Source organism: Pseudophryne corroboree, chromosome 10 (assembly GCF_028390025.1).
Source record: "Pseudophryne corroboree isolate aPseCor3 chromosome 10, aPseCor3.hap2, whole genome shotgun sequence".
NCBI classification, from domain to species: Eukaryota; Metazoa; Chordata; class Amphibia; order Anura; family Myobatrachidae; genus Pseudophryne; species Pseudophryne corroboree.
Window position 1 is genome coordinate 337161559 of NC_086453.1, and position 23323 is coordinate 337184881.

Below are 23323 nucleotides of genomic sequence, written 5' to 3' on the forward strand. Positions count from 1 at the left end.
TGGGGTCTCATAGTGGATGCCCCATAGAGGGCATCACATGGAAATCTTCTGTAGTATAAACGCCAAGTACAACACACATGACTATATGAACACACTTTGTCTATTCATGTAATATACAGACTGTACAAAGGTGTTATATCAGTGGTTCCCAACATCAGTACTCATGGCAGGTTTTAAGGAGATCCATAGTTAAGCACAGATGGTTAAATCAAAATAACTGAGCCGCTAATCAAGTATGGCTGCCCTTAATACTTGGAGTGTTATACCTCTTATCCACTGCGACCCGAATCATTTCCTGTGTCTCTGCTCCTTGACACTGGTGGGGAGCAGGGTCAGGTACGTCTCCTTTTCCATTGCCCAAAATCCCGTGTTTTGTGCGTCCACATGCAAAAACCCGGGATTTTTTATGTCCGTGGAAAAGAGGTGTTGTGGAGCGAGGTTAGAAATCAATGTATTATATGATCACCAAGCTGAGGACATCATTTTAGATAAGTGGACTCTAGTGAAGAGATTATATCACTATTACCAGGCCTGGCAAAGCTGTGGCTCTCCAGCTGTTGTAAAACTACCAAGTCCACAGTTTTGCTATTAGGGAACGCTAAAACCGTGGAAGGGAATGCTGGGACGTGTAGTTTGACAACAGCTGGAGAGCCACAGGTTGGCCAGGCCTGAATTATAATATATTGGGTGTTGTCCCTATCTTCAGTTTCTCAGTAATGTGGCAATGGCTTTTACCAATGTGACTAGTCCAGATGTTATGCTCTTTTTGTTGTGTGTTTTTGTTGTTTTGTTTTTGGTATTTTGTGTTTTTGCTGTTTAATGTGTTTGGGTTTTTTTAAATCACAAAAAAATGTTGTTAAGCAAAAGACATCAAACTTGACAATACCTGTTGTGATGTGGAACAATCAGCTGTGGCAAGCAGAATATTGTGTGTCAGTTAGATAAAACTTGAAGAACCAGAATGAACATGTAAGACCAATAATTAGCGTTAGTGCTGTCTGTGCATACGATTACAATACAAGCCCTGCCTCCAGGCTGTCTTAGCTGGATAGTCGTATCAGGCCAGGCATGCAAGTGGGCACTTCCAAAGTGGCATGTTCACCCCCCAACTCCAGCTCAGCTCACTCTCCGCCGCTCTGTCCTTAGTAACTGTGTCTGTTTCTGATTGATCTCAGCTATCTGACGTCATGAACTCCTCCAATAGGTAAGGGTGATCCATGTCCGAAGGGGGAAGAGGGGAGCACGGGGTGGGCTCCTGGAGGGTGGGATAACATGGTAACGTCCTTTCCCTCTGTTTATTAATCCCAGCGCCTGCTTTAAAGGGGAACAGAGCACGCAGCTCAGAGAGAGTCAATGCATTCAGCCTTAAACTGGCAATAAAACATGACCAGAGGGTTCACCATGTCACCTCACACAGAGACAATGGCCGCTCAGTGTCATCACTCTAAGCGCATCGCAGAGCTGAGAGTGTGGGCAGAGATTCCAGCTTGGGACAGGTACCTGGTTACCCCGTTGGGCTGGGAGGCCGGACACTCAGGCGGCGCATGACCCCTTCTGGTGCAGCATTTACCATAGTGCACGTGACACCACTACACTAAAATAGTGTAACTGGATGCACATTACTTGATATTTACTTACAGAACAGTGTATCTGCATTGAAACCATGGAAACTGGTAAAAGACATATATATTATATGTGGAATCCCTTCTCACTTACTGGGGGGGTCATGGGCTTACAATCTACAGCGCAGATGGCTTCCAGCTTCATCAGAGTCGCAGTGAAAAGCCCTATATAACACTATATAGCTGCATCCTGTCCAATGACTCTTGCGTGAGGCAACAGATGGCAGCGGAGAAGCATCGGTGCGTGTTCATGACACACTGACTTGAGGCCAGGCACAAGGATGGTGTACATACAAGGTGCTAGGCCACATTCACTATAACATGCTTAGAATTGTTAGTGGCCCCGTCACCTAGACGCAGTGGTGGTGCCATTTTCTGGGGCTGCACAAAAGCTGCTGCTTGTCGCATATAGAATACTCCTCACACAAAATGGCTGCCTCTACAACATACCTCATTGAACACATGTTTAGCCCACAAAATGGCTGCCTCTGCTGTGTGCATGTGATGGCTTTATCCTTGAATATAGAGGCTGTATGACACGAAACCACCTTTTTGGATGGTGGTGGGAGGGGCGGGGGCTTCTTTAGTGATGCCAGGTTCCCCTTTAAAGGAGACCATGCAACTCATGTGCATGATAAAGCTTTTTCCTTATGCTGTGGCTGTTAGCAACCTCTCCCTCCGTCTTCCTCCTTTCCTGTCATGGTGATACCCTCATGCAGTGATCCATTCCAGCACTACTGGCTGGTGCTTCCAGAGTGACATCCCCTTTATTCCCGGCCTGTAGTGAAGTTCCTCCTCTTTATTTGTCTGTCAGTCTCTGAACACTCACGCGTTTCTCTTTCTTTAAGTGTCTTCTGTTTGTCCTTATCCCATTGAGTGTCTGCCTGTTCGTTCAGTGACATTTCCTAACAAAGTCTACTGGTTCTGGGTTATGTACGGTGATAATGGAGGATTACATGTGCGGGACAGTACTTGCTGACAGCAGACGTCTTGCAGGTGGTTGACACCTCAGGATAGTGCCCCAGCTCGCTGTCCGTCCGTCTTTGTGTCTTCTCTATGGCCTCAGTGGATGTAAAGTTATGATGTGTAGTTTCTAACCGTCTTGACTATTCTGTATATGTTTACATCCCAGTCTACAGTATGATATCAGCCAATTACCTATTTCAGTCGCGTTATGTGTAGTTCAGTCTATTTTGGGATATTAATAAATCCCTACTGGATTGTGTGGAACATAAATCCACTGATGAACTGATCGTACCATGGGACCTTTCACCATTTCCAAAACATTCTCATAACTGTTCCTGACACATAAATATCGTAAAACAGAAAATCAAACCCTGGGAGTCGCATCGGCTGTTAATTAACGCTGGAAACCACCATGACACACGTCCAGCTTTCCTGAATTGGGCTCCTATAAACATTATTTTACCCTATGGCTAATGGTACGTGTTGGGATGAAATAAATGATCAATAATGGGCCCTACACAGTTGCCGATGTGTGCGGGCGAAATGAACAATCTCATTCAGTAATGAACGAGAAATCGTTGATATTGCTCAGTGTGTAGGCACCAACGATGAACGAGGCTCAGCTCCTTGGTCGTTCTCATTGGTTCTCCGAAGTCAATTTGGATGATGATCGAACATCGTCAAAATTGCAAACATCGCTGAGTGTGTAGGCGCTATAACTTTGGCTTTGCTTGGTAAAGGCGCATGGTCCTTGCCACAGGTGCGAGCTATGAACCATAGAGGGTCACAGACGGGCACCGCAGCATAGATTGGTAGGGAAGTCTGTGAGCCTGATTCATACCCTGTTTGTACTCCTCAAATTATGGAGGATGGGTTAAGTATGAAATGCCCACCGTCGGCAGTCAGGAGACCAACTACAGCATCCTGACAGTCTAAATCTCGACAAGGGCAGGTAAATAGTCACACCCCACCCACCCCCGCTCCGCACACCCTAAGCCTAGCCATTTTCCCCTCCGGTGGTGCTAACCTACCCCTCCACAAACCCTAAGTCCCCTAGGGGTCGCCTAAACCTTACCCCGCCATTTCCGTCATAGTACTTACCTGCCCTGCTGTCTTGACGGTCAGGATTCTGGCGTCGGTGTCCTGGCCCCTTTGGAGTTTCCGGCATCGCCATTCCATTGTGTGTCGGGATTCCAGCGCCGATATCTCATGCATCGGTATCCCGATAGTCAGGATTGTAACCGCATCCCATGGAGGATTTTCTCAGACTAGGAAAAGGCAAGGATAGTCAGGTGCAAATCCAGGACAACTGGAACATCACTGCTGTTTCGTAACAGGAGATATTCGACAGGCGCAACTCACAGACATGACTAGGCTGACCATATTATTATCCCTTTAAATTGGGACACTCATGAATTATACCGGTTCTGTGGCTGGCTTAGTTCAAGCCTGTATTTCACCTGGTATTAATCAACCATAGAACCTGTGTAACTCATGAGTGTCCCAGTTTAAAGAGAAAGTATGATAAGCCAATTCATATTCCACCTTCCGGCTGTCTAACTGGAAAACATGAATAAAAGCATGAAATTCATAATGTTAGTGCACTTTTATTTTTAAAAGGTGTTTTGAGCCCTATTAATGGCCACACCACAGTAATACTCCTTTTACACCAAAATTCCGGGTTCAGCCCTGGTAGCTACCAGGGTCAGATTCCCGGGTAACGCGACACAGGTAATTTTTAATTTGACCCGTTCCCACCAAACCTTGGTCTGGGTTGCACGACAATAACCCAGGTTAATAGTTTGGTGGAAAGGGGATATAAAACACCACTTTCTCTAACATACATCTTGAAGAAATGTGTATATTTCAGTCATCGTGCTTACAATTCCTAAAGATAAATCACAAAAAAAAAATATATATGTGAATTTGTCATTTAAACACTCATGTTCTGGAAGATCTCCGTTGAGAAACTGTGTCTGCGAATTCCGTTCCGTGTCTGATGGGAATCTGGCCCCAACTGCTGTTAGGGGAGTGATGCGAGCTCTGAGAAGCAAGGTTCTCCCAGACTGTCTTCCCTTTGTACGTGTATGTACGTTTTGGAGCACACTCTAATTAGGCAATGCATGCAATTTGGGCCTAATTCAGTAAGGATTGCAAATTCTGCTAATTAGCAGAATCTGCAATCCTTGTGTTCATATGCTCGGGGGCCACCCATCATGCTGACCACCGCTTCCCCCACCCCTTCAACAAGCAGAAATTGCAATTGCATCGTCATTTTTTTGCAATTGCGCCGCCATGTTTCCGATCATGGCGGCTGCGTGTGACGTCACACAGCCACCGCAATTATGCCCCCGTTCATGCCGCACAGCCCCCCCCATTTGCCGGCCTCCGCCCCCGCAAAGCGGTTGGATCGCTAGTTATAGGCAGAAGTGGTAATGTAAGGAAAATTGTAACAAGATTTGTTCTAACCCAAGGAGCTTAACATCTAATGCTCTATGAAGTATCTTGGAGAGAGATAAAGTACCAACCAATCAGCAGCTGTCATTTTTCAGGCTGTGTTTGAAAAATAAAATGACAGTTTGAAGCTGATAGGTTTGTACATTATCACGACTTTAAGGTTTGATACGGTCACATCTCCCCCTATGTATTTATATTGGTAGTACAGGGGCAGTCAATCTGTAGCACTTCAGCTGCTGTGGAACTACACACCCCAGCATGCCCTGCCAAAGCTTTGCTGTTAGGGCTTGCTAAAACTGTGGTAGGGCCTTCTGGGATGTGCAGTTCAACAGCAACTGGCATGCCTCAGGTTGCCTATTCCTGGGTAGACGATAAATAGACGATTACTGCGCTCGTGGATACTTGTTACTTATACACATCAAATAAATAAATAGATAGATAGATAGATAGATAGATAGATAGATAGATAGATACAGGTTGAGTATCCCTTATCCAAATATTCCGAAATACGGAATATTCCGAAATACGGACTTTTTTGAGTGAGAGTTAAATAGTGAAAGCTTTGTTTTCTGATGGCTCAGTGTACACAAACATTGTTTAATACACAAAGTTATTAAAAATATTGTATTAAATGACCTTTAGGCTGTGTGTATAAGGTGTATATGAAACATAAATGAATTGTGTGAATGTACACACACTTTGTTTAATGCACAAAGTTATAAAAAACGTTGGCTAAAATGACCTTCAGGCTGTGTGTATAAGGTATATATGTAACATAAATGCATTCTGTGCTTAGATTTAGGTCCCATCACCATGATATCTCATTATGGTATGCAATTATTCCAAAATACGGAATAATCCGATATCCAAAATACCTCTGGTCCCAAGCATTTTGGATAAGGGAGACTCAACCTGTAGATAGATATATTAGATTGTTGTATAACCATTGGTCCTCAGAAATGAATAAGTATTAAGGATTAATATTAGGAAGGCCTGTATTTATATAATATCACATTTATTGTGCAATCACAATCAGAAATGTGCATCAAACATATACATCAATAAACAACAATAAAATGGTAAAGTTCCAAAGAGAGTGATAATATCAATTATTTGTTCTCCCCTTCATATGCATACATTAAAACAAGTAATTTGATTCCTATAATAGTATAAAATACTTTGGCAATAGTAACTACTGGCAAACTCCCAGACATTGGCCCTCATTCCGAGTTGATCGCTCGCTAGCTGCTTTTAGCAGTAGCGCAAACGCTAAGCCGCCGCCCTCTGGGAGTATCTTAGTTTAGCAGAAGTGCGACCGAAAGGATCGCAGAGCGGCTACAAAAAAAGATTGTGCAGTTTCTGAGCAGCTCGAGACCTACTCCTAGCTAGCGATCACTTCAGACTATTTCGTTCCTGGATTGACGTCACAAACACGCCCTGCGTTCGGCCAGCCACGCCTCCGTTTCTCCAGCCACTCCTGCGTTTTTATCCGACACGCCTGCGTTTTTACACGCACTCCCTGAAAACGGTCAGTTACCACCCAGAAACACCCACTTACTGTCAATCACTCTGCGGCCAGCAGTGCGACTGAAAAGCGTCGCTAGACCTTGTGTGAAACTACGTCGGCTTTTGTGAAAGTACGACGCGTGTGCACACTGCGCACCATACGCATGCGCAGAAGTTCCGCTTTTCCACCTAATCGCCGCGCTGCAAACGAAAGCAGCTAGCGATCAACTCGGAATGAGGGCGTTTATCCTCCTCCAGAGAATGAAAATAATGTATTTAGTTGATTTGTAACAATGATGTTCACAGCGGCTGTTTGTGTCCAAATGGTATAAGGAAAATGTATGGTTCCTGTATAGTACAGGAGCCAAAGAGAAAAAGAAGAAAGACTACAAGTCTCTTCTGGGGCATACTTTTGTTGTGAATTGTGTAATATTGTAATATTTAAAATATAACTTTTATTAGTATTCCTCAAAAATAAGGGGCTATAAGGCAAAAAGGAACTGAAAAATGATAAAGATATTTTCAATTTATCGAAAGGTTAATCTATCCGATTTAAGCATAGTTGATTGTATAAGGTGATACAAATCAAACTGACTGGCTCCGTTTGGCAAAAATATATATATCTCTCTAATGTTAGAAAAACTACAATTAAAGTATGAACACTGTATTAGTTATCTTCTTCCGAAAAAATGAAGTGTACTTATAATAAAGATAACGATGACAATATACCGGAAGAGAGGGGTATTTCTCTATCTAACAAGCCGGGCTCAACCCTGATAATTGATGAGAGTCTGCTTCCACAATCTGAGGTGGATATAGTGAATAATAACAATACTTTGGCTCCGGGTCTTATGTTCTGAGTTAGGATATAAATACCTGCAGTACCAAGTATTCTCTGGTGGTCTCCCAACCAGGTACTGACCTGGCCCACAGTGCTTGGCTTCCAAGATCAGATGAGGTTGGGCATACTTAGTGTGGTTTGACCGCAGGTGGATATATCCTGCTTTATGATGCCCGGAACCAAGTATAAGGTACTGAGAGATCCCAAATTTTAGGTGAAATACCTGGGAGCTCTTTAAGTCCAGACAATAGTAGCATCAAAATAAATAATGATGAAGGTAATAAATTGAGGGTGAGTCCTGGACCAGAGTGCGGCTTACTAACAAGCCTGATGCTGTCCCATTGTTGCCATGTTTCACATGTATTTTAGGTCAATATAATGTACATAGGTGAAAAAGTCACATCAGTATCTGAGAAACTTATTGCAACAAAAAAATTCAGTTTTTGCGGAAGTATTAAATCCGATGGAGCATCAAACAGAAAGATTTATCCTACTGTTAATTGGAGGGGTGAAATACCCCCCTTGGTCATTGGAGACCGCCGCTGGAGGTCCGTGGTGGAGGGTGAGTCCAGCAGAGAGACCCCGGTGTCCGCGGTCCGCCGACCGGAAGTTCGGGAACCGGAAGTGACGACGTACGTTTCGCTCAGGGAGCTTGTTCACGGACTCCGTGAACAAGCTCCCTGAGAGAAACGTACGTCTTCTTTTTCTCTTTGGCGCCTGTACTATACAGGAACCATACATTTTCCTTATACTAGTTTACTGAACTACCTCTGGGTGCACCGCCAACCTAGTGCCAGATACTAATTTTTTCAATTACTCAGTTCTGACCCGACCGTTGCGCTGCGAGAAACAGCGAGCGATCGGGTCGGAATGACCCCCGGGATGCCGGCTGTCACTACACCGACAGAGGTATCCCGTCCACCAGAATGTCGGCAGCGGGGCGAGCACATCGAGGCCCCTTGTCGGCTCGCTGCGCTTACCACGCTGCGGGCACGGTGCCTCACTTCGCTCACCACAGGTTCTATACTCCCTCTATAGGTGTCATTGACACCCACAGAAGGAGAATCACCTACCTCGCCGGTATTCCAGAGGCGGCATTGTACCCCTGTCGGGATTCCGCCGACAGTATGTAAAACGCATACCCTGGACCAACCATGTTACAATGCAAGGAGGGCAAATACATTTATTTTGTCTGCATGCAGGGTAAATACTGGCTGCTTTTGCATGTAGCCCACAAATATTGGGCAGCTTTGTTTTTACACTGCTTTGTAGGACAGGCCCCTCCCAACTCTATGTCGGCACATTTGGCCTGATCCTGCATTGGCAGCTGCGATGCCGTAAGCAGCGCTTGTATGGAAATATGCAAATGACACAAATACCTGTGTATGATTGAGATGCTTCGCAGATCCGTCAATGTTCACCTTTCAGAGTAACCCCGTGGCAGATTGGCCGCAGGAACGGAGACGCTGGCGATCGCAGATGTAGGCTGAGACACCCTCAATAAACAGCCCCAAACACGTCTGTGTTTCTGCCACCATTCCCTCCCCAAAATGGTCCCTGACTGCCAATCACTTTGCAAATAAATCCTCACTGAGACCACGGAGGCGGGGCAAGACGTGAGTAGCCGTCTTGCCCGCCTAGGAACGAGAGTGGGAGGGGCTGCAGTGCTGACTGAAAGCTAAGGCCGGCAAGTCAGCACACACATCAAGAAGAGCAATGCGGAATACTCGGAGCCTGCACCGCAGTGCCAGAGGAAAATGCAAACCCTTGGCAGGCAGGCCAATGACTACCAATGATGGTGTGAAACTAGTTTGTTCGCTGCCATCGACGGTAGAACCATCTTACATCGGGTGATGACCATCGATGATTTCTAAGCCCACCTCTACCCTGTATCACCTTATTTGACATTAAAGCGGGTCTGTTGCTTGCACCGAGTGAGTCAGCATTTTGCCAGGTGAACCATTGTGCATGAGTCTGATTCGGCTCACAATCTGCTCACTCACAGTAGCCCTCCCGGTGACTGCCTTCCCTGTGTGTGCAGTAAGTGATGGTCACTGTAAGGTGACCAGTCACACAATCCCGCTATCGTGTTCTGTATTCTTGAGGCAATCTCTAGCGCTTCATAAACTACAGCTTTCAGCATGCTTGCAAGCGGCGCTTAGCAGAGAGAGCTCTGGGGAGCCGAGAGCCCATTAATGTCTTGTAATCTGTTCATATGTTTCATTCCTAGCCCTCATCTCCATTTCCTCTCCTCTGCAGGCTTGGGTTAGCTGCTGTACCTGAGAGGTCGGAAGTTGTGAGAGACGACCGCGAATATAAGTCCAAAAAATCTAGCAAGGGCCGATCTAAATCCAGGAAGCACTCTGGTAAGAGACCTATCGCCAAGCCCCCCTTTGCTCCCCCCCCCCCTTTATAGACCATAGAAACTCATTCAGCCATTTGTATACCCCATGTAATGATGTGATGGTTGCACATCTAAGGATGACAAGCCCTGGGGGGGGGGGGGTCTCAAACACCTCTTGAGAGAAAGAAAATGGATGTTTCCCAAAGCAACCAACTGTCACTTCAAAGACTGCTAGATAAATGCCAGAGGCTCGCACCTTATCTCTTCACGGCTTGACACATCCCCCCCCTAGTCATCTCGAAGCAGGCATTGAGATAAGAGAAATATAATAGCCTGCCCACGTTCCTCCGTAGTTCTTGTGCCCATTGTTATAGACCTCTGGCTCGTTTGTTAGAATAATGACCCATTTACCAATTTCCAGAACATATCCCACTGAGAGTTTCATGATGGCACCTCCGTAATCCTGTTTGCTGTTACAGAAGGTTTCTCAGGTTTGCAGCGTAAACCTAATAGCTGCAGACGTATCGCAACCAGTGCTATGATTGTATTGCTATTTATTTGTAGGTTTGGGTGTCGTCCAAAAATTCTACATAGATTGGTAAACCAACAGTGCCACCTGAGGATATAAGATGGTACTGCACACCTTTAAAGAAAATAATTTACATTTTGAATAATGTATCTGCAGCAGGTAATAGTGCCCCTCCGCTTTATTCAGCATAATGCACCTTGCAATGTGTTCCTTTTTATTCTGCTAGACTAGAGGTGTTGATATTAACGGTCTAAGCGTCAATAAGATTGAAGGGGGGGAGGGGGGGGGTTGTCATTTAAATGTGTATTTACCTAGCTGTGTATAACGTGTGTAATATTCTGGGCATTTTCATGCTGTTAGCCGCCGGATAAACAGACACACCAGGAAAAACTCCACCTGGTCCGACTGTGGTTAAATGTTATATGTACATGTGCTACTAATATTGAAAATGTATTATAGCAGAATTAATATGTCCGTTTATTTTCTAGATTGTCAGATAAAAGTACTATCCTGTCACAATGCGGGTCTGATTCTGAGTCGGAAGCACTGCTGATGGCGGATGCAGTGGAGCTTTTTTTTTTTTTTTTTTTCACTGCGGTGCATGCGTGCAGAGCCTCAGTTGCAATTTGAGGCGCACGGTCTTGAAAATGTATTGGGCATTCTTAGGCGGTCGCTAGGAGGTGGCAGGGTGGTGGGTATGCGGACGCACGGAGAGGGTAGTGAACATGCGTATAATTAATCACTTACATTGGAGGCTGTACTCTTGACGGACAGCCTGCCCCTAGCAAGGGGCTGATCGCAAGTTTCCATGGCGTGACCACACCATACATGATAGCGTCTGAAGATACTTAGAGTGGGCGTCTCAGTCCTTGCACTAGTAGACATGGACGCCAATGCGCTTGACTGAGAATCAGGCCCTATTTAACGTTATTCCCTAGCAGAATACCACCAGCGAGTCACTTACAGCTTAGCATTGTATTTCTAACATATTGAATAATGTCCTATTATGTGAACCTAATGCACATTATCTTCTCTTTACTAGATGGGTCCACCTCACAGGTCCACCAGCCAACCATAGCCACGTACACAGACACTCGCTGCATCCGCAGGAAGAAACGCCCGCCGCGACAAGACCCTCTCTCTCGCCTCTCCGCCCTGAGGGACGAGATCTGTCACCGTTCACTGTCTGACGATCGGGCTGCCATTTTGACCAGCACCGAGCCCGACGACTCCTGCGGTCATGCCACCCTTCTGTGACCATCCCCGGAGAGAGGCCCTTGGTTTTCAGGGCCCTTTCTGTCTCTTGGTGCTGACATTCCCCGCCCTCCCTCGGAAAACAGCTGCACACAATAGCCTGAGCAGCGAGTTCATTGCCTACCTCACCAACCCTGTGTGTGTGGAGGACGGGAAACCCATTGCGCATGGAGCAATGTACAGTGTTAAGACTTGTAGATGTGAGGATACATGCGTGGGTCGCAGCTGTGCACTGTGTATGAAGTGACTGTAGCACATGTGGCAGCTCTAAGAACATGTCAGATGGGTACTTATGAAGCTACTCATATGTCTTGCACATGTACTATATATATATATATATATATATATATATATATATAATCTCACATGCAATGTATTTATACTACTGACAAAGGAATATTTATATGTACGTGATGCATTTCATTCTGTAGGAATGGAATGGTTAGATGGTTCAATTGGGGAAATGACCACCACTGGAAGCTCCATAAATTTACTTCCCTGTAGTTTGTGCTACCTAACCCTGTGAATAAGTGTTTCTATTACGTGTGACTCCATGCAGCGCCCGCTCTACCCTCTGTTGTTACAGGCAGAAGACACAATGCCCTACTGAGGAGCTGTCACTGCGGACAGAAAGGGCATCACTAGCTGTGAGTTCCGGGCTTGGTGACGGGATACATGCTAAGCACATGGAAAGGTAGTACAAGATACGTCCAAGTAAATTGTTGGTGTCTTACTTTGCTCGTATGGAATTTTTGTAATCTACGGACATCAATAGACAAAAACAAGATGCTAAAATGACCGCATAACGGCCCGTGTGAACTGGGGTGTCACGGAACACCTTCCATATGGAGGATGTATGTCCTAAGCTTTTACCATACTTACTGTCACTTCCACATTGGGAAGTTTGGTCACTCAGATGGAGAGTGGTATAGACAGATGCAGGGTGGTATAGACAATTGGAGAGTTGTGCAGGGTAGAGAGTAGTGTATGGAGATGGAAAGTGGTATAGACAGATGCGGCGTGGTATAGACAATTGGAGAGTTGTACAGGGTGGAGAGTAATGTAGACAGATGGAGAGTGGTATAGACAGATGCAGGGTGGTATAGACAATTGGAGAGCTGTACAGGGTGGAGAGTAATGTAGAGAGATGGAGAGTGGTATAGACAGATGCAGGGTGGTATAGACAATTGGATAGTTGTACAGGGTGGAGAGTAGTGTATGGAGATGGAAAGTGGTATAGACAGTTGGAGAGCTGTACAGGGTGGAGAGTAGTTTAGACAGATGGAGAGTGGTATAGACAATTGGAGAGTTGTACAGGGTGGAGAGTAATGTAGACAGAGGGAGAGTGGTATAGACAATTGGAGAGTTGTACAGGGTGGAGAGTAATGTAGACAAATAGAGAGTGGTATAGACAGATGCAGGGTGGTATAGACAATTGGAGAGTTGTACAGGGTGGAGAGTAATGTAGACAAATAGAGAGTGGTATAGACAGATGCAGGGTGGTATAGATAATTGGAGAGTTGTACAGGGTGGAAAGTAATGTATGGAGATGGAGAGTGGTATAGACAGATACAGGGTAGTATAGACAATTGGAGAGTTGTACAGGGTGGAGAGTAATGTATGGTGATGGAAAGTGGTATAGACAGATGCAGGGTGGTATAGACAATTGGAGAGCTGTACAGGGTGGAGAGCAATGCAGACAGATGGAGAGTGGTATAGACAATTGGAGAGTTGTACAGGGGGGAGAGTAATGTAGACAGATGGAGAGTGGTATAGACAGATGCAGGGTGGTATAGATATTTGGAGAGTTGGACAGGGTGGAGAGTAATGTATGGAGATGGCAAGTGGTTTAAACAATTGGAGAGTTGTACAAGGTGGAAAGCAATTTAGAAGGCACATGGGTAATTTATTGGAGCAGTGAAGGAGAGTAATGTGCAGGGCAGGGTGTACTATACAGGAGTGGGCAGTAATGCAGAGGGAAGGAAAGACACATAGAGGGCAAACGAGTAATCAAAAAGGGTGGAGAGAATTGTAGTTGGAGAGTGGAAAGTAATGTACAGCCGTGGCCAAAAGTTTTGCGAATCACACAAGTATTGGTTTTCACAAAGTTTTCTGCTTCAGTGTTTTTAGACCATTTTTTTTAGATGTTACTGTGGTAATCTGAAGTAAAATTATAAGCATTTCTTAAGTGTCAAAGCTTTTATTGACAATAACATTAAGTTTATGCAAAGAGCCAATATTTGCAGTGTTGACCATTCTTTTCAAGACCTCTGCAGTTCGTCCTGGCATGCTGTCAATCAACTTCTGGGCCACATACTGACTGATGACCACCCATTTTTGCCTTATCAATGCTTGGAGTTTATTAGACATAGTAACATAGTATCTGAGGTTGAAAAAAGACAATTGTCCATCGAGTTCAACCTATTTGTGGTCTCCTATGCAGGATTATTTTGGTCTAAAAATTTGACTGATGCTGATGTCATCCGTTGCGTTTTATCCCTCTTTTTATAGTAACTATAGTGCGTGACTATGCACCATAACCCTGGATATCCCTATCCAATAGGAATTTATCTAACCCATTCTTAAAGGTGTTGACTGAGTCCGCCATTACAACTCCCTCAGGCAGGGAATTCCAAACATGTATTGTCCTTACTGTGAAAAAGCCTTTACGCCGTATTGTGAAGAATCTCCTCTCCTCTAACCTGAGCGAGTGTCCACGAGTCCTCTGTGTTGATCTAACCAAAAACAGGTCCCGCGCAAGCTCTGTGTATTGTCCCCTTATATATTTGTAGATGTTGATCATGTCCCCTCTTAGTCTCCTCTTTTCCAGTGTAAACATGCCTAGTCTTGTAAGCCTTTCCTCATATTCCAGCGTCTCCATACCCTTAATTAGTTTGGTCTCCCGCCTCTGAACCTTTTCTAGCTCCAGGGTGTTTGTCCACCCGCCTCTTGAGGTCCCTAGACTTTAATCCCATTAAGAACTTTTCGTCAATCCACACAAGGCGGGTGGACAAACAAAAACTAAATTCTGACAAACTCCAAGCATTGATTAGGCAAGAATGGGCGGCCATCAGTCAGTATGTGGCCAAGAAGTGGACGAATTGCATGCCAGGACGAATTGCAGAGGTCTTGAAAAGAAGGTTCAACACTGCAAATATTGGCTCTTTGTATTAACTTCATGTAATTGTCAATAAAAGCTTTGACACTTATGAAATGCTTATAATTTTACTTCAGTATACCACAGTAACATCTAACAAAAAGGTCTAGACACACTGAAGCAGCAATCTTTGTGAAAACCAATACTTGTGTCATTCTCAAAACTTTTGGCCATGGCTGTATAAGTACTATAATAATGTAGGGGTGAAAAGTAGAGTACAGACGGGGACAGCCATATAGAGGGCAAAGGAATAATCCCAAGGGGTAAGAAATATAGGGGGGGGGGGGAATTAAATGTAGATGGGATGAAAGTTCTGTAGAGGGATGAAAATAATTTTGGTGGAGGGTAGTGTAAAAGTGAGGAGAGTAATGTAGAGGGATGAGACTAAAGTAGATGAGGGTAACTTAAAGGGATGTAGAATTATTTAGTGGGGAGTAGTGTAATGTATATGTAAGGGAAGTAACAAAGTGGTGGAGAGTAATATAGGGCTTAATTCAGACCTGATCGCTAGGCTGCGTTTTCGTACAGTGGGTGATCAGGTCTAAACTGCGTATGCACCGCAATGCGCAGGCGCGTCGCACGGGTACACAGCAGATCGCCGCTCAATGATGGGTTTGGGCGAAGGATTCGTTTGCACGGGCGTTCGCAAGGAGAGTGACAGGAAGAAGCCGTTTGTGGATGGCAACTGACTGTTTTCAGGGAGTGTTTGGAAAAACGCAGGCGTATCCCAAGCGTTTGCAGGGCGGGTGTCGGACGTCAGTTCCGGTCCCGGACAGGCTGAAGTGTTCGCAGTGGCTGAGTAAGTCCTGGGCTTCTCAGAGACTGCACAAGATCTGTTTGTACAGTTCTGCTACACATGCGTTCCCACACTTGCAAAGCGAAAATACACTCCCTTATGGGCGGCGACTATGTGAACGCACGACTGCAAAAAAACCCTAGCGAGCGAACAGGTCTGAATTACCCCCATAGAAAGAAGGGAGTCATGTAGAGGGCTAGATAAAATAGAGGTAGGGAGAGTAATGTAGAGGTGTGGAAAGTGATATAGGTTGGAGCAATGTAAAGGTTGGGAGAGTAATGTATAAGTAATGCAGAGGAAGAGAGTAATGTTGAGGGTAGTAATGCAGAGGAACAGAGTAATGTTGAGGGTAGTAATGTAGAGGAAGAGAGTAATGTTGAGGGGTAGTAATGTAGAGGGAGAGAGTAATGTAGAGGTTAGTAATGCAGAGGAAGAGAGTAATGTAGAGGAAGAGAGTAATGTTGAGGGTAGTAATGTAGAGAAAGAGAGTAATGTTGAGGGTAGTAATGTAGAGGAAGAGAGTAATGTTGAGGGTAGTAATGTAGAGGAAGAGAGTAATGTTGAGGGTAGTAATGCAGAGGAAGAGAGTAATGTAGAGGAAGAGAGTAATGTTGAGGGTAGTAATGTAGAGGAAGAGAGTAATGTAGAGGGTGGTAATGCAGAGGAAGAAAGTAATGTAGAGGGTAGTAATGCAGAGGAAGAGAGTAATGTTGAGGGTAGTAATGTAGAGGAAGAGAGGAATGTTGAGGATAGTAATGTAGAGGAAGAGAGTAATGTTGAGGGTAGTAATGTAAAGGAAGAGAGTAATGTTGAGGGTAGAAATATAGAGGAAGTAATCAGGTGAATAGTAAAATAATGTAGTGGGGAGCAGTGTAGAGAAATGTATATGAGTGTTGGGGGGAGTAATGTGTAAATACTGTAGGTAGATTATCATAGAAGGGTAGACAGTAATGTAGAGAGTTAAACAGTTATAATGTCAGCATGAGTAAAATATCAACATCATAAATGTTGACACCTGGAGAAAATCGATATACAGTATGAAATGTCAACATGTTAAAATGTCGACACAAACGTTAGGGTTAGGGATCGACTCATATTAAAACCACAGAATCAGCATCCTGACCATGTTAGAATTTCATCTGTGTCAACCTGGTGAATATCGATATAATATACCGTACCCGTGTACAGTGGGATAGTCATGTAGAGGAGAGTAATGTAAGATTAAAGTACAGAGGATAAAGTGGGGAGTGATGTGGCGGGGAGGAGAGTAATGTAGAACTAAGGAGCATACTGTGGGGGGGGAGTAATGTATAGGTATGGGAGGTATATTTACTAAAGTGAGGGTTTAGAGAAGGGGAGATGTTGCCCATAGCAACCAATCAGATTCCAGCTATTATATTCTAGAACAGTGGTTCTCAACCACAGTCCTCAAGTACCCCCAACAGGTCATGTTTTCCAGGTCTCCTCACAGGATTGCAAGTGAAATCATTTGCTCCACCTGTGGGTCTTTTATAATGTGACAGTGACTAATGAATACACCTGTGCACCTGCTAGGTGATCTGGAAAGCTGTTGGGGGTACTTGAGGACCGAGCAGTTCTAGAAGGTGCTAGATAAATGATAAGTAGAATCTGATTTGTTGCTATGAGCAACATCTGCACTTCTGTAAACCAGCAGGAGACCAATATAGATGGATGTAGAATAGAGGAAAGAAAATGTAGAGGAAGGTAATTTTAGAAGAAGGGGGGGGGGTTATATAGAGCAGAGTAGGGATGGAGAATAACGTAGAGAGGAGTAATTTAGAGGGATAGAGAGTAATGTGGAACTATGGAGAGTAATGCAGAGGGCTGCTGCGTAATGTGGAACTATGGAGAGTAATGCAGAGGGTGCAGAGTAATGTGGATCAATGGAGAGTAATGCAGAGGGGTACAGAGTAATGAGGAACTATGGAGAGTAATGCAGAGGGTGCAGAGTAATGTGGAACTATGGAGAGTAATGCAGGGGGTGCAGAGTAATGTGGAACTATGGAGAGTAATGCAGAGGGGTGCAGAGTAATGTGGAACTATGGAGAGTAGTGCAGAGGGGTGCAGAGTAATGTGGAACTATGGAGAGTAATGCAGAGGGGTGCAGAGTAATGTGGAACTATGGAGAGTAATGCAGGGGGTGCAGAGTAATGTGGAACTATGGAGTGTAATGCAGAGGGGTGCAGAGTAATGTGGAACTATGGAGAGTAATGCAGAGGGGTGCAGAGTAATGTGGAACTATGGAGAGTAATGCAGGGGGTGCAGAGTAATGTGGAACGATGGAGAGTAATGCAGGGGGGTGCAGAGTAATATGGAAGTATGGAGAGTAATGCAGAGGGGTGCAGAGTAATGTGGAACGATGGAGAGTAATGCAGGGGGGTGCAGAGTAATATGGAAGTATGGAGAGTAATGCAGGGGGCGCAGAGTAATGTGGAAGTACGGAGAGTAATGCAGGGGGTGCAGGGTAATGTGGAAGTACGGAGAGTAATGCAGGGGGTGCAGGGTAATGTGGAAGTATGGAGAGTAATGCAGGGGGTGCAGGGTAATGTGGAAGTATGGAGAGTAATGCAGGGGGTGCAGAGTAATGTGGAAGTACGGAGAGTAATGCAGGGGGTGCAGAGTAATGTGGAACTATGGAGAGTAATGCAGGGGGTGCAGAGTAATGTGGAACGATGGAGAGTAATGCAGAGGGGTGTAGAGTAATGTGGAACGATGGAGAGTAATGCAGGGGGGTGCAGAGTAATATGGAAGTATGGAGAGTAATGCAGGGGGCGCAGAGTAATATGGAAGTACGGAGAGTAATGCAGGGGGTGCAGAGTAATGTGGAAGTACGGAGAGTAATGCAGGGGGTGCAGGGTAATGTGGAAGTACGGAGAGTAATGCAGGGGGTGCAGGGTAATGTGGAGCAAGGCAGAGTAATTCTGAGAGCAATATAGAAGGAATGAGAGACTAGATAGTGTTGGAGGTTAAGCAATAATTCCCATGTATTCAGACACTTCAGCACGTGGTTGTACAGTGGTGTTTGCCTCATACCCCCATTGTGTCATTGTGTACAGCCGCTTGTCATACCCTGACACCTCCTACATTGTAACCTATGAGCCTCTTATTACATTTTCTCAGTGATGACAATGATGTCCTCCTCATGAACCTGTCCTAGTGCCAATCGTACCCCAGAGTCATAAATCACGGGACGGCCCGTACACCCGCACTGTACATATTGTACATACATCCTGCCTTCTCCCCTGTCACTGGCTGATGGAATGAGTGGGATGAGAAGTGCCCCAGCTGCTGATACATGAAGTGCAGCCTTTGTACTCCTCTGAATGCATCCTGTGGTTGGTTCCTCATCGCTGAATGTGCTGCATCCATATGAGTACTGCTTCCGCTGCCCCCCCGGCCCCCCTATAATGTAATGATGCCGAATAGCACCAATTTCATGCCAGTAATTGGAGCACATTCCAAAGTGGCTGATTTTATAGAGGCCTAGTTATTCCAGAAGCGGGGTCACTTTGTTTCCTTATAGCCCAGTGACTTTATGCTGATATATCTACAGTATACGTATTAGTTTGTGGATACATAGAATAGAGCAATATGTTTGGTTTAATATCTGCCGTCAAAAGGATCGGGATTCCATTCCCATTTGTACAGAACCGCAGGGTAGCATTGGCAATAATAAGTAGGAGGACGCTAGCAATGTACAGTACGTGTAAAGGCTGGAGGACAAACCCAAGTCCTGCAGCATGTAATAAGCGTGTATTGAATTATTAGGGTGTTTTTATTTATTCTGATGTGTACTAGCAAAGTCGCCCCATCTAGAGCGTAGTTTGTTTTTGTTAACTGCAAATCTTATTTTAGGGAAAACTCTATTTTTGTACATAGCGCCTGGATTTGTGCAGTAAGTCCCACGTCCTATCCCGTCCTATCCCGTCCCTCTCCCTGCCAGGGCGAGGAAGAGTGGTGCCTGGCCCGGTGACTGTGGATTCGCAGGTGTGATCCAGTACGCAGCGGATGTGGGAAAATGTGCTGATGTTGCAGCATTGTAGAATTGTATTGAGACGCCCACTGGCGGCTTTGCAGTTCCAAATAACTGCATACAAACATACAGCGGTGGTCACAGATCCATCGATAATCGACCGCTGGCGTAATCCTATAGGCGTGGGATCTGAGACACTGGTGCAATGTTTTCTGTGTACGAGATTACACATGTACATTGAAACACACCCCGAAGGGGGTTATGAATGCCCCATCAAACTCCCAAACCCCAAGATAGGCCTCGGTGCTTTGTACCTTCCCCCTCCAGCCTCTCAGCGCCCTCCAGTGGCAATTTACAAATAAAACTGCATTTAAATGCATTTTATTGTCCTCCCACCCTAAGCTGGCAGAGAAACACACAGCAGGTGCCGCCAGTAGATATCCTGCAGCTAATGTGTGACGCACACTATAGGCCTTATACTGCATTAAGCACAATCCAGTCGTGATAGCCACCGATTTGCATCTGCAGGGTGCAATGGCCCCATCCCTATCTGTATGCTTAGTATGACCATCGCCATCATTGTCAGGGAGCATTGCACCGGCGTATGCTTGGTGCACATTATATGCCTGGAAGCGGGCATGTTTATGCTTCAGTATTGGCCACAGTTCCGTAAATACTCCCTTCTCAGAACTTTGCTTGCATAGGGGTCTATTCTTGAAGCAGTGAAAAGTGTGGAGAAGTTAACCAGTGGAGGAGATGCCCATGGCAACCAATCAGCATTGACGGAACATTTATGATTTGCATGCTATACAATTGTATGGAGCAGCTGATTGGTTGCCATGGGCAACTTCTCCACAGGCTCACTTCTCCACTCTTTTTACTGCTTCAATGAATAGATCCCATAGTACGCCCCCATTACACATGCAAGTGATGGAAATCCGTATGACCATGCTTTGCCCATATTTCTGTACACCAGGTCGCAGAGCATGCGTAGCACAAAGTCATGCAAAAAATGCTCCGCAAACCGTCATGCCTCTGCTTCAGGCCCTTTATCATTAGAACTATTTTCCACATGACTCTTGCAAAATCCCTGCGGACGTTACATAATTTCTGTATAGCCGTTGGCTGGCACTAAGTACTGTCCGCATTTATAAATGTCTCACCTTTGACCCTGCTTCGCCAAATTTTGTGCTGCTGGGTCTGTTCTGCAAAATGGCGTCAATGTTTCCTCTGGATGACAGCCAGGACATATTACTTATACTGTACATAGGGATCCATTTGTAATTTCATGCCAGGAAACAACCCTAACTGGCGAAGGCAAAATGTCACGTGCAAAAGATTTCTAATGCTAATTATGGAAATAATAGAGATATAAAGGCGTTTCCTAGTTTGCAGAGATAAGAAGTTGTCACTCTGCAAAAAGCTGTGATGTACAGTAACTGCCCACCCGCCTGGAGGTGATAACAGCCACTGGGGCAGATGTATTAACCTGGAGAAGGCATAAGGAAGTGATAAACCAGTGATATATGCAAGGTGATAAACACACCAGCCAATCAGCTCCTAACAGGTTAATTTACATATTGGAGCTGATTGGCTGTTGTGTTTATTGCCTTGCGCTTATCACTGGTTTATCACTTCCTTATGCCTTCTCCAGGTTAATATATCTGCCCCACTGTCCTCAATGAGGGTATATTTGCAACGCAAAACTATTTGCAAAGCTCTGCACAAGCTCTACAAAGCTCTGCAAAGACATGGAAAAGAGCCCACGACAAATGGAGCAGAGGATGTCACGTCAATCTCTGGAAAGTTACAGGAATGGTGTGCTGCACATCACGTTCCCCGGGCCTTCTTCAAGTCTCCAAGGGGAACCACAACACCCAGAGAGGCCTAACAACCATAATAGAATAGGATAGCATGTGACAAACAAAGGAGGCATGTCACTTCTCTGTAAATGACTCTCGAAATTTTGACAATAGTTTTTCAATTTCCCTTCCCGACTCCTAAAAACGTGGCAGTGTTTGGCCACGCCACAAGCACAGTGGGGGGACATTTACTAAGCAGTGATAAGAATGGAGAAGTGAGCCAGTGGAGAAGTTGCCCACGGCGACCAATCAGCACTGAAGTAACATCTATCATTTGCATACTGTAAAATTATACAGAGCTGCTGATTGGTTGATGGGGCAACTTCTCCGCTGGCTCACTTCTCCGCTCTTATCACTGCTTAGTAAATGTCCCCTTTAGGTTTTCAGCCTTTTCAAGACCATTTAAAACCTATTAATTACAGCAGAAAAGTAATGATGTAATATCGGGGAGGGCCGATGATGTATATCGGAATCCTTCATTCCTGCTTGTTTCTCTATAGCTATACAATGGGTTGTCTGGTGCTTCATACATTAGCAGGAATTGTGCTGTTACATCCTGTGGATTGTATTCCAGGATGGGGTCTGGTAGTGGTAGGCAGGGGGCCTGTTACCCCACAGACGGTGCTGTCTTATTTGACCTATCTAGTGATCAGGGAGTCCACTGATAAATCACAGCCTGACCATGCTTTGTACAATGGGGGTAATTCTGAGTTGATCGCTGCAGGAACTTTGTTAGCAATTGGGCAAAACCATGTGCACTGCAGGGGAGGCAGATATAACGTGCAGAAAGAGTTAGATTTGGGTGGGTTATTTTGTTTCTGTGCAGGGTAAATACTGGCTGCTTTATTTTTACACTGCAATTTAGATTGCAGATTGAACACACCACACCCAAATCTAACTCTCTCTGCACATGCCTCCCCTGCAGTGCACATGGTTTTGCCCAACTGCTAAAAAAATTCCTGCTGCGATCAACTTGGAATTACCCCCAATGTTCTGTAATATATTGTATTATTAATCAGTACCAGCAATAATGTCAGCCAGGAAGATGTCACTTTGGTAATATCTATAGATCCTGTGTGGCCTTAATCCTGCAATGATGGTGCTGCCTGAATCAGCGTCACACCGTGTCGTGTAAAGCGCCGCGTAATATGTAGGCGCTATATAAGTAACTGTTAATAAAATATGTTAATAATAAATATGCCATTCCACCTAACATTGTTGCATTAGGACACATACTAATTCAGACCTGTTTCGTGGACATAGATGTTTTTGGTGGGGTGATAGAGGTTACCCCGTTGAGTAGCTTTCAGGGCAATTTCTGGTGATAGAAAATATGATGTTTATTAGTCTTGACGTCCAACATAACGTAGTGGGTTTACTTACAAAGTCAATGCGACACGTTTGTGTGGACCCAGCTGGTGCGAGAGCTGGGACCACCATTCTGGGACAGTCACAGCCCAATCAGCCCCTGAAACACTAGGATGACGTGTGGTGAAAGAGATCAGCTAGAAACACACATTGCTACTAAGGGGGACATTTACTAAGCAGTGATAAGAGCGTCCCCATGGCAACCAATCAGCACTGAAGTAACATCTATAATTTGCATATTATAAAATGATACAGAGCTGCTGATTGGTTGATGGGGAAATTTCTCCACTGGCTCACTTCTCCATTCTTATCACTGCATAGTAAATGTACCCCTTATAGGGTCTAGGCTCAGGTTTATCTGGTGTGGTGATACAGAGTTTTATCCAGGACGTTTACAGTGTTTATCGAGAAATTACAGCACATAGATATTTGGCTACAAAGAGAAGCAGCAGTGGTACACGTTAAATAGTGGCAAAGTTTTAAGAAATTTTAGATGCAATGTAACATCTATTAAAATGTATAATACACTTCTAAGCACATAATGACAAATTGCGGCAAAACACAACTGCAACATTGACAGGTTGGCTTAATATATTGTATTTTACATACATTTGATTTGTGACCTTG

The 23323-nt window shown here is 44.8% G+C and overlaps 1 protein-coding gene and 1 pseudogene across 2 annotated transcripts in view; one reads left to right on the top strand and one right to left on the bottom strand.

Annotated features, from left to right (window-relative positions):
* The window catches only part of IGSF9B (immunoglobulin superfamily member 9B), a 158536-nt gene extending 144931 nt beyond the window's left edge, over nucleotides 1-13605 (top strand). For both annotated transcript variants that reach the window (XM_063943611.1, XM_063943612.1), the window contains exons 19-20: nucleotides 9652-9758; nucleotides 11308-13605. In XM_063943611.1, the coding sequence (XP_063799681.1) occupies nucleotides 9652-9758; nucleotides 11308-11522 (322 nt within the window). In that variant the 3' untranslated portion in view covers nucleotides 11523-13605. The remainder of the gene's footprint in view (nucleotides 1-9651; nucleotides 9759-11307) is intronic.
* LOC134967153 (5S ribosomal RNA) lies at nucleotides 7425-7542 on the bottom strand (annotated as a pseudogene).
* Nucleotides 13606-23323: the final 9718 nt, after the last annotated feature.